General features: G+C 38.0%; 2 protein-coding genes across 5 annotated transcripts in view; both read left to right on the forward strand.

Moving 5' to 3' along the window:
- LOC134750524 (BTB/POZ domain-containing protein KCTD9) overlaps window positions 1-12,042 on the forward strand; it is a 512,667-nt gene that overhangs the window by 5,590 nt on the left and 495,035 nt on the right. For 2 of the 3 annotated variants that reach the window (XM_063685716.1, XM_063685715.1), the window contains exon 6: window positions 309-437. In XM_063685716.1, coding sequence (XP_063541786.1) covers window positions 309-425 — 117 coding nt within the window. In that variant the 3' untranslated portion in view covers window positions 426-437. The remainder of the gene's footprint in view (window positions 1-308; window positions 438-12,042) is intronic. The other variant, XM_063685718.1, reaches the window with a different exon arrangement.
- Window positions 1,660-12,042, forward strand: part of LOC134750501 (methenyltetrahydrofolate synthase domain-containing protein) — a 35,216-nt gene continuing 24,833 nt past the window's right edge. The window contains exons 1-3 of one of the 2 annotated variants that reach the window (XM_063685685.1): window positions 1,660-1,877; window positions 2,540-2,569; window positions 8,155-8,374. In XM_063685685.1, coding sequence (XP_063541755.1) covers window positions 1,838-1,877; window positions 2,540-2,569; window positions 8,155-8,374 — 290 coding nt within the window. In that variant the 5' untranslated portion in view covers window positions 1,660-1,837. The remainder of the gene's footprint in view (window positions 1,878-2,539; window positions 2,570-8,154; window positions 8,375-12,042) is intronic. The other variant, XM_063685686.1, reaches the window with a different exon arrangement.

The following is a 12,042-nucleotide window of genomic DNA, read 5'->3' on the forward strand; positions in this document are numbered from 1 at the left end:
TAAAGATCGACGAAACTTCGATTATTTATGATTGTTGACGTTCGCATTTATCTGCCTGTAGTGGGCAGGACCTGCTAATTTGCTGAAGTGTCAATGTCATGTTTATGTTTTCGATTTCCAATAGGCAGAGTACCTTTAAGCTAACTTTGCACCGACTTTGACAAAACAAAGTGTGGTGTTGTCATTATAAACGCCATATTATCATAAAAAAATTACATTAATGATAACATTTCCACACTTTGTCATTGCAAATGCCATGCAAAGTTAGCTTGGTCCAACTTTATTTAATGTTTTTTTTATTGTTTTAGTGCTGTGATTTATCCGGAAGCGACCTGCACGAAGCCAACCTCCGCGGTGCCAACCTTAAAGACGCGGCGTTCGAGCTTATGCTGACGCCGCTGCACATGTCCCAGACCATACGATAGATAAATAAAAAAGTTAAACCTAGTTCCATTTTGGCTATAGGTCATAAGCTGACATGTATTGTGATTTTACTTATTTAAATTAATAAATTATTTATTAGTCGCTTATGCAGTATCTTATTTTCTAATTTATAAATACTTTATGCGCACTTCAGAAGTTACGGTGCGAACCTAAAAGACGCGGCCTACGAACTCATTTTGATGCCCATGACTCCTTGTGGCCACATTTTCCAGACCGCTTAGCATGACTTGCGCTGTCGCGGGCGACTCCATACTTGAAATCGCCAAGCCAAGGTAGGGCGTAGGCGTGACTGTCAGTCACCGTAAGGATCATCAAAGGACCATTCACACTTCAGAGAAATCAAATCACGCGCTAAGCCTAGAACACTGGTCATGCATTGGATAATCGGCCTCTTGGCAATGATCAAGCGGTTGTCAAATAGATGTATATATTATATACGATATATACCAAAATTATACGGATTAAAGTAGTAAGCGAGACGGGAAAACGCGACCTTGGTCCGGTCTAATTATCTCTCTCGCTTTTACTTATAGCTGCGTCCTTGACGGACGTACGGCGGACCACCTTACAGACCTCGGACCGGACCAAAGACGCGGACCGGTAAGCCCGTTTTTTAGAGATAGAGATCTTTATTTGCATACCAGTATGTTTACATAATGGACCCTGGAAGGGTATAGCAAAAACATGTTATTCACTATGATATATACTACTTAAATTTTCTAAATTACAATTCCAACCAAGTAACAAAAATTGTTTTAAGTTAATAACAACATAGATAGCCAACATATTATAGCTTTAGATAGGCAATATATTATTTGTTGCTCGACTATCGCTGTTCTTTTATATTTTACCTAACATAAAATCAAATTGAACACAAATAAAGGCAAACCACCATTTTTTTTTCTAAAACATAATCAAATCTCAATCAAATAAATATAGATTGTCAAAGGACTGTCTCATTTCAAACATAGACAGAGAGAATCATCCTATCTTTGTCTTACACTAGTACTAGCACCTAAAAGAAAAGGATGAGTATATTTTTTTTTTCTCTTTTACTGACAATTTGGTTTGACCAACTATAGTTTACTTGCAACCGGTTTATATTAATTTCAAGTATATTCATGCCAGACAACATTGCAAAAATAAACATTCTATTTGATTCTATTCTGTAATAGAAAACCGACTTCCTTTTTCTGTGTTATGGTACTATTGCGCTTTGCGTCTCGAAGTTGGTTGGTTGCATTTGTTTTTTATTCGCGTTCTATTTTTGTGTGTGACGGTTCCGTTCCGTGCCGTCCGGCGGAAAAGGTTTATAATTTCCAGATTTTAATGATTCTCGATTAGATTAACGAATTAATTGCGAAATACCTCCCGATTGCGATATATCTTCAAGATGCAGAACGGAGACGATAATCCAGCGGCGGCGGATGCACGTAAGTTTCACATTATGTTGTCAAAAATAGTGTAATAAGTAATAACAATCGTTTGGTTGCGCTGTTTTCTTTGCTATTTTAGTAAAAATGCCGCATTCTTTCGACTGAAAACTATGTATAGATCATTATTTGTGAACTTTGGAGTCAGTTTAGAAGTACCCACATTTTGTTTGCCTAAAATCTTGCCTTGAAATGTGCGTAGAAGAAACTGACTGCGCCGTCTAATTAGTGCAGTCATTTTCACTTGCATTTGATCGTTTCGTGCACTGATCAGAACGATTTGATTTGGCTCGGCGCTTGCAATTGATATTGTAGGTAGCTTAATTGGAGTGTGAAGCATGACTCACATACCTAGGCCCACCTCTATAAAAAAAATTGTACGGATATTTCACTGAATTAATTTCGCCGGGCGAACCGTTTGTTATTCTCTTGTTCTTGTATACTTTAGAAAGCAGTGTAGTCAGCTAAAATCCATTTAAGACTAAGACAAAGATTTTTTTCTAATCTACCTACATGTAAAAAAGGCTCGTCCACTCTTTTGTCCTTTAAGAAGGGCATATTAGCCCTCCCACACGAAAATTTATGTCTACACTAGTTGCTTTGGTCATTAGAATAGTTGAGTGCTGAAACCTTTAAATACATTCACCCTTTCCTATTTATAGAAAATGGTGAACAAGCGACAACAACTGATGGTAAGTGATGAAATTTATCTGAATGTGTCTAATTTTGTGTGATGCTAACATTAAAAGGTGGTGGAATAAATGAGTAACCTCAACTTGCAGCAATAGGTGAGCTGTGATATTAAAATGTGTATCACGAGTCAGGGTTAGGGCGGCCATTGGTCTTGACTTCCCTGGGTTTAGTCCTGGTATCCAGCCCGGGCGGGGTTTTTAAAACTCCCCGGGCAAAAACAAGACAGACAGCGAAGTCTTAGTAATAGGGTCCCGTTTTTACCCTTTGGGTACGGAACCCTAAATCATACTACACTGCTGCTCTACATTTTTGCACTTCATTTCATGATGATGATGATGATGATGATGATGATGATGATGATGATGATGTATTCCTGTTATCCCTCATTAGGGACATAGGGCTCGCAGAAGAATCCTCCATTTGTCACGATCTTGAGTGGCTACTTCCAGCTCTTTCCAGTTGAGTCCAGTTGAGCCAGCCTCTTTCTCAACTGATCGCCTCCATGTAGTACACTGCCATAGATACTTCAAAATTTTCATGACTGTCAGATGATTTCTTCACCACTTCAACAATCACCGGATGGTGAGAATCTGGATGAGGAACCATAGACAATCATCATTAATACCATTGACGGACTTATTAACCATCCAACCACCATAGTCTGATATATATAAGACATACAATACCCAGCTCATCTTGCCGCAGTCTGATAAATAAGACAAAACTTCGTACTGGCGGTGATACCAGCACACTCGATGAACAATTCTAAGCGAATATCTTAGCATCTAAACTTGTGATTTTTTATATTAAACAAGAACGACTACAATTATCAGGCAAGAAGTTCCAGTAGGTATGTATTAATATTTTTATGGAGGGTAGATTTAATTAACATTATGTCAAAAGCAACTAAAGTTGTAAAAGCTCTATTTTAATTCACTTATAAGTTATAATGCAAATCGCAGATTGGTCAGGTCAAAGAGGATATAATAGGATAGAGCGGTACTGTCATAGTAAATTTTGTAACCACAGAAAATTCACTGCCATCTATCGAACCACTTTAAAACTAAAAATGAAGGTTTGTAAAAATACGATATAATGTATTTATATATGGATAAATGATTTTTTTATTTGCATAAATTATTTTTATATGATTTTGACCCATGATCTTTCACCGATATGCGTTAAATTGTTAAATAACAAACGAAACCGTCAACGCCATCTATCCGAGAGTAGGCCAAAGGTAGTGGCGCCATCTGATCAAGAATCAAATTTTCGTGATTTTCGAGGCACGTTTTTTCCTTAGACTATCCATCTATTACGGAGTTATATCTATCTTTGGTCAGGTTGTTGTTTTGTATTTAATTAATACCTACATATAGGCTGATATCGAATTGCATACATTTGTTCAAGAAGATATATAGTTAATTTACAGCAAAGAAGTCGTCCCTATCAATAGGGGGTCAATAATAAATGCTTTTGACAGATACTGAGTGTATATGATGGTATATCATATGGTTCTTATAATTTTAATAACAAAACTTCCGTGAGACACAGACATATTAAATATATTAATAACGGGTCACTCACGTGTTTTAAGTCGAAAACGCTCGACATGTTTCACTCCACTGACACGTGACACGTGAGTGACCCGTTATTAATATATTTAATATGGTTCTTATAATATATTTTTATTCCAACTCACTACTCTTACTAATATATAAACGCAAAAGTAACTGTCTGTTTTTAACCTCTTCATGCTTAAACCGCTGAACTGATTCAGATTTAATTTGATGCTGGCACCACACTTCGCCTTATTTGGCAAATTTATTATTATTATTATTTATTCTATATTAAAATCTTACATTACATCAGACAGAAAAGTGCCGTGAAACCCTATCGGGTTTGTATCGACACTGCATTCGTGGATACATTTTACATTTAAACATTGTTGTGGTACATAGGAAAAATAAAAATTATATAAAGTTAAGTGAGATTACCTAATTACAATAAGAGTTATCGGCGGGTAAAACAAAATATCTCCCACTCAAGTACACAACCGGCCGTGCCGTGAATTCCTTATCGCTGGGCGATTTACGTGTCCAGAAAGTCGTAAGCGGCTCAGGTTTTCCTAAGCGTATGACATTAGTTTAGTGAGGCATTAACTACAATATTCGTGTTGCATCTCTTTCCTTTGACATACAAAACAAAAGGGATGCAACTTTGCCAAATACAGCGAAGTGTGGTGCTGGCATTATATGGTGATAGTTTGAGGTGCAGGGAAGGACATAGGGTTGTTTTTATCAATCATCATATTCATCATCATCATTCCACACTGACAAAGTCACGGACAGAAGCTTGTAGATAATAAATAAATTGTACTATAACAGTCAACTTATTACAATTTTCATTTTCAATTCCACTAATTCTGTATTGTTCTAACAAAACTTACTCATAATCAGTCACTAAGTAAATACAGTGGCAAGCAGACCATGTGTTTGTGTGACATGTACATACATGTAATATACTGTATGGTTGTGTACACAAGTGTTGAGTTACTACGGTAGGTACAATCACCTTGAATATAGCGGCGGTAAATTCAACTAGTGTAATGATATAATAATTTACAATTTTACGTTTCTCACTTTTTTTTAAATCTAGTTTTTATAGAGGCTTTGGACACTAGGTGAACATGTCAGCCTCATAGGTGCTTTCGTAGTTCCCTACTCAAGGGAGAGGTCAATAAAGTGGTAAACACTGATGTTTCTGTCACTTGCACATGAAGGGAATTTCTTAAAGGTGTAAAAGTAATGGCCTGTTTTACTCCCAACGTACAGTCGCCATCAGATATATCAGAGCGCCCAAGGTGCTCAAAATATCTGAACACGCACTCTAGCGCCTTGACAATAGAGGCGTGTTCAGATATTTGTGAGCACCTCGGGCGCTCCGATATATCTGATGGCGACTGTACCTACTACACAAGAGGTTAATATTTTTTGCAAAAAAAGCATTTCTCTGTAAACACAATACATTGTGGCTAATTGGCTATATGCTGAATTGGTGTGCAGAACCCGTATGCCTCATAGGTCTTTGAAGTTCATGCCCACATCTACAAATGTTAGTTAAATAAATGCAATACCGAGAAATTTCACACGATATTAGGGAAGCCATTTTTTACTCCCTAAAGTTATACCATAATATGGAACCTATGTTTTCTGAATTACATGATTTTTATTTTATTTATTTTTTACCTACACATTAGTCAGTAATACTAGTGCAACGAGGGGGGTAAGCGGGATTTTCTATTCTTACCCCCGGAGTTACACACAATGTTTTTCATCACGATTGCGAAGAAAAAACTAAATTTTAACCGAAATAATTATTAAATACGGTGAAAGTTCAATCAGGACAGACAGATAGACAGAAATACTTGACAGTTTAGGTATCGAAGGTTTTTGGCATTCAGCCACGATTGAAGATTGTGTAAAAATATTTTAAACGGCTATTAAATTACTCCAATTAAATGTTTTTAAACATAAACTAAAATATTTAAATTATAAACGTCAGTATTTTAAAAATAAAACTCCCTTATACCTTGACTTTAAACAAAGTAAAATTTTACTTACAACCTAATTGGTTCGTATGAATTAGTGACATAATTAAAAAAGAAAGCTATAACTGCGTAGGGAGTTGCAGCTTTTTTTTTCACAATCCATAACTCCCGCGGAAACAATATAGGCCCTTCAGATAACCGTGCTTCGTATCCGTGGTCGCCTGGATTGCCCTGAGTTAGTCGGCGAGGCATGTCGACTATTTGTCCCGGACCAGCGTGCGCGGTTTCGTGCTGACCGGGTGCGTCTCTTCGCGGTTCCTCCCGCCCGCACGGTCTCGCGGCGCAACTCGCCCGTTTGCCGAGCGTTGAACATGCTCAATAAGCTCGGTGCTGTGCAACACTCCTGCGATTTGTTTGCGGACGGCTGGATGGTTATTGAGAGGAATTGTTTAAAAATATGCGAGTCACTGACCTAATTATTGAAATGATTTAATGTATCTTTGACATGATTTTTATGTACTTAGTCCATACATTTATCATTATTGTTTTTTATTTTATTATTATTATTTATAATCAAACCTAGATATAAGAAATGTAATGACTTAGGCTAGTCCTGTAACGTTGCATTTTGTTTTAAATAAATAAATTGAAAATTGAAATTGAATTTCAGTACACCTGCATGAAATAAGATCTTTTTCGAGCAATTGACAAAACTTGATCTAAGGACAGCATGAATATGGTAAAACATTACCTATTAAGCTACCTTTTTAATTTGCTTTGTTGTCATTTATAATACAAAAACATACGTCAATTTTTCTTGCGCTCTCTATACATTTCGCAGACAGCAATTATTTTAATTTGGTTGGTAGTTGGTAGGTTCGTTATTGTAAAATAAAAATACAATAGGATCAGTTGTTACCACTATTATAGTTCATTGAACTTTCTTGACAACTGTTTTTCAATAAAATCATAATGCATATCACTTACGTCATACAAGGAACACCTTTTTTCGTGACATTATAAGAAGTTGTTACAATAGACTAAACAAAATTTATGGCTGGCAACTTACTGGGGCATTATTTGAGTAAATATTGTAACAAAAAGATATAGTCAAAAGATAGACCTCTCGCTTACTGTGAGGTCCTAAAAGATCAGTAAATCACTTTCAGGCATCAGGTTCGGTAAAGGGGTTCCGTTTATACTAGGGTGTGGCCTGTAACACGAGCAAAAAATTTAACTGTAGGCTGTGGGTCTCAAACTGACCAACATTTGTTCAACGACTTTTATTTTGATTTTTAGCACACTTTAAAGTTTATTCTAAGACGCAATGTATTGGGAATTTTGTTATGTTTAAAGCGAAGTTATTGTGCAAAAGTGTCATCGTTTGAGGAGTATAATCCATGTTTATATTATTTGCTCGTGTTGTAGGCCACATCCGGTGTTACGGTTAAGTACAGAACCTAAAAAATGTTATGCCGACCCCGAGTCAATTTGAAAATAGGTATTGTCCTTTCATTACTAATTAGATAATAATTATGGTGAAAACAATGACGCTAAAATGCGCGGAAAATACGCTTCGTGTTGCTTAGCTTCATAACCTCGTTTAAATGTATCTTGTAATTGTAGCATCGTTGACACAATCCATTCCTAAAGCCCCATTTCTTAAGAGTTTCAGACGTTTCAAGAACTTGCATGCAATATTCAATACATTGTCAGCCGCATTCGAGGAAAGCCAGTACTGTCAAACTGCTTTAATTTGGCAGACATTCAGTCAGACGTTCTCTATGAGTATTTGAGTAACCACAGTTGAAACCTTACCGCACCGTATTGTTAACTACAAAGTATAATGAATTCAGTCGATCGACAAAACACCGCAATGTAACGAAAATCGCGTGCAAGTTCTTGAACCGTCTAAATGGCCTAAATGGGGCTTAAACCTTATGGTGAACGGTATAATCTTGTATAAGCTACTAATGGCCAGTTAATTTGCTGTTATTATATTCGACAAAGATCTCACCATAACTCTTGTTGTAGCCAAGCCCATCCCAGAAGAGATCACCAAGCAATCCTTCCGCCTCAAAGTATGGCGGCACTTGGAGAGCAACGGCCTCGCCATGTTCCCCCGGCCCGTGTACAACCGCATACCCAACTTCAAGGGGGCGCCCGAGGCCGCTGCGAAGCTGGCAGAGCTGGACATCTTCAAGAACGCCACCACTGTCAAGGTCAACCCTGACAAGCCGCAGGAACCCGTCAGGTCAGTGAGGTTACATTGATAATACCCTTCCGCCTCAAAGTATGTCGGCATTTAGAGAGCAACGGCCTCGCCATGTTCCCCCGGCCCGCGTACAACCCGCATACCTAACTTTAAGGGCGCGCCTGAGGCCGCCGCCAAGCTGGCAGAGCTTGACATCTTCAAGAACGCCTCGACTGTCAAGGTCAACCCTGATTAACCTCAGGAACCCGCCAGGTCAGTGAAGTTACATATGTTGATAATACCCTTCCGCCTCAAAGTATGGCAGCACTTAGCAACGGCCTCGCCATGTTCTCCCGGGCCTTGTACAACCGCATATCCAACTTCAAGGGCGCGCTCGAAGCCGCCGCGAAGCTGGCAGAGCTGGACAGCTTCAAGAACGCCTCAACTGTCAAGGTACCAAGGTGTCAACCCTGATAAGCCGCAGGAGCCCGTTAGGTGAGTCAAGAGCAATTATTCGGTTCTGATACGTATTTTAACGTTAATAGCAGAGCAATACCTTCAGAGCAATTTGTGGCGCTCTTTGATTTGACCGCGATTTGCGGTCAGCGTGTACTCTGTCGGGCTGCCAATGCTGCCATCTGTGATAAGCGTCAGCGTGTCTTGACTTGTACATACATACTCTGAATTTCTGGGCCTTTTAGTAATCTTCCGGAGCGTGCTTCTGTCGGCTATTTGTTATGTAGGGGGAAACCAAAATCAAATACGTACCTACTGTTATTGTAGTCTTCCATAGGCTACAATATTATACTATGTGACACATACATATTGTCAAATAACGAATGATACCCATGACCGCCGGGCTCGATCGTTTAAACATATGATGTTTATAAAGTATTTTTAGTTTTCTCGGTTAAACAAAAATGTCTAAACGGAGTGGTATAAAATTTGACACACGGACAGGTGTAACCTGGAATAAGACATTGAATAAGAACTTTTATTCATCTTCATTCTGGAATTCATCACCTAGACTGTTTTAAAGGCCAGTAACACAATATAAAGTGAGGCAGCGATTGTAATTGTCATATGAGGGATGATCTTATGGCAGATTTGACAAAGTCTGGTATTCGATTTCCTACTAACCTTTCTCGTTTTTGAAATGATACGCTCAATAGACGTAACACATGGTGCGGATTTCTCGTTTTTGGCACAATGACAATAAATGTCAATGAACTTTAGAATTTGTAAGATGTAAGAATAGTTTTGACACAAAATAGCATTCATAGCATTCATTACCTTGCCAATTTGCCAGTTAGAAATGTAAGTTCAAGGTCTTCCGAAAAAAAAAATCGGTTCTCTTCACTTTTAGATTAATACAATTATTTGATCGTAACCCAGGTAACGTAAACAATACACTGTTGAATGTTTCTGTAAAACAAAACATTTCGGAACTTTTAAGGGGCCCACAGACTATCAGTTCGCCGGACGATATCGGCCTGTCAGTTGTTTGGAACTGTCAAATTTTTGTTCTACCTGACAGGCCGATATCGTCCGGCGAACTGATAGTCAGTGGGCCCCTTAATTGATAGAAACATTTTTGATTACCTACAAACAGACACCTGAAGAGCTAAAATAATAATTATACTTGGTCCTATATAACTTCCAACGTTTGATCATTAATATCATTATCGATAACGTATTGAAACTATTCTTATATTTTTACGTTGAAAATCGTAACAAATAAATTACAATTAATTATCGTGCCACGGTTTCACTTCATATTATTACTCTGCGATTACTGCATATCATTCATAAATAATTTTGATTCTACTCCTCTGGTATAACATGATCTCTAAACGCTTAACAAGTAAGAGCGACCAAACTTATACCAGTCTCAGTAACGTTCGTCCTCATAGTATGACCGTTTCTTCATAAACCTATCAATTGTCTGTTACTATTAGTACACAATCAGGGCCGGATTTCCGCCTAGGCGCCTAGGAGCCCAGGCAACCTACCAATGGTTTTGAGATAGAGAACCCCCCCCCCCCCTAGGTCTCTAAATCCGGGCCTGTACACATTCTAATGTATGCTACCCAAGCCGTGACCAATAACTTGGGTAATGCATTCCATGCACAGAACATTTTATAATGCGCGTTACATAAAAACGAAGTACAGACGCACTTGTTGTAACGGACTAGAATTTGCACAAGATAACGTTACTGTTATTAATTAGTCAAATCGGGTGGCAAACAGGCGAATAGCCCGTCTGATGTTAAATCTAAAATACTTAGTTTTTAATATAATAGACATTTTTCTAAAAATATTTCTTATGGAGTAAATTAATAGAGGAATGGTACATTACATGTAGGTCATGTAGGTACGTTGCTTACAAAGCCAAATGTGGCTTTCCATTAGAGAAGGGCACGTTTCTATCAGAATTTCTGTTGAAATTTCAAATGGAAACGCCCTTATTGCACTTGAAGCACTAGGAGACTGTGATGGAAAGCCACAAATATGTAGTCTAGTACCATTACCACGAGCTTGACACTGACTGATTCACTAGCGTGTGTGTAACTTACGCAACGTACTACGTAGGCGAACAACACGCGAACGCGAAGCGAAGCGATGCGGCGCGGGTTGAATCAATCCTTTGATACCTATAGATGTGTCCTCCGTAGGCGATCTCTTTGCGAATGCGAACGCCGTAGGCCCGTCGCGCTGCGCCGCGCTGCTTCGCTTCGCGTTCGCGAGTTGTTCGCTTACGTAAGACGCAGCGTTACTTTCGCTTGCATGCTTTCGCATGCATATCGCTCGTACTAGCAATATAGCGCGAGCGAGATATATGGAAAACAAGTAACACAGACATAATATTGTCTTCGGTTACCGCGATAGTTACTCATGAAATAAAACTATGAAAACGGATTATATCGCGTATATTGAATTTATAATACATCCCGACGTTTCGAACTCTTCGACGAAGTCAACGGGTGACTGAGGAAAAATTACAAAGTGCAAAAATACCCACATACTAAAATAATGAACAATCATAGACTACAAACTTTAAGGCTGATTGTACATGCAAAATCGGTTCATAAGGCTAGTTATGAACCGACAATTATTTTCAAGTAAAGATATATTATAAATTCAATATACGCGATATAATCCGTTTTCATAGTTTTATTTCATAAGTAACACAGACGTTAGCGAATATGTCTGTGTCGAACTCGTGGTAGCCCTACAGTACAAAAAATAATGGCGAATATGCTTATCTACCTTGTGGCTTATAAAATGTGGCTTACTAGATTATTTATATCAAATTTATATTTTTGCATTAACAATATGTTCGATAGTCGAATGCATCTGATTGACCCACGACGCATAATCGTACTGATAACCCAAAGTCAAGTATGATGTTTCATAATATTGTCTTCGGTTACCGCGATAGTTACTCATGAAATAAAACTATGAAAACGGATTATATCGCGTATATTGAATTTATAATACATCCCGACGTTTCGAACTCTTTACAGCGTTCGTGGTCAACGGGTGACTGAGGAAAAATTACAAAATGCAAAAATACCCACATACTAAAATAATGAACAATCATAGACTACAAACTTTAAGGCTGGTTGTACATGCAAAATCGGTTCATAAGGCTAGTTATACACTACAATTATTTTCAAGTAAAGATATATTATAAATTCAATATACGCGATATAATCCGTTTTCAT

This window comes from Cydia strobilella, chromosome 20, assembly GCF_947568885.1.
Source record: "Cydia strobilella chromosome 20, ilCydStro3.1, whole genome shotgun sequence".
In the NCBI taxonomy this organism is placed as follows: Eukaryota; Metazoa; Arthropoda; class Insecta; order Lepidoptera; family Tortricidae; genus Cydia; species Cydia strobilella.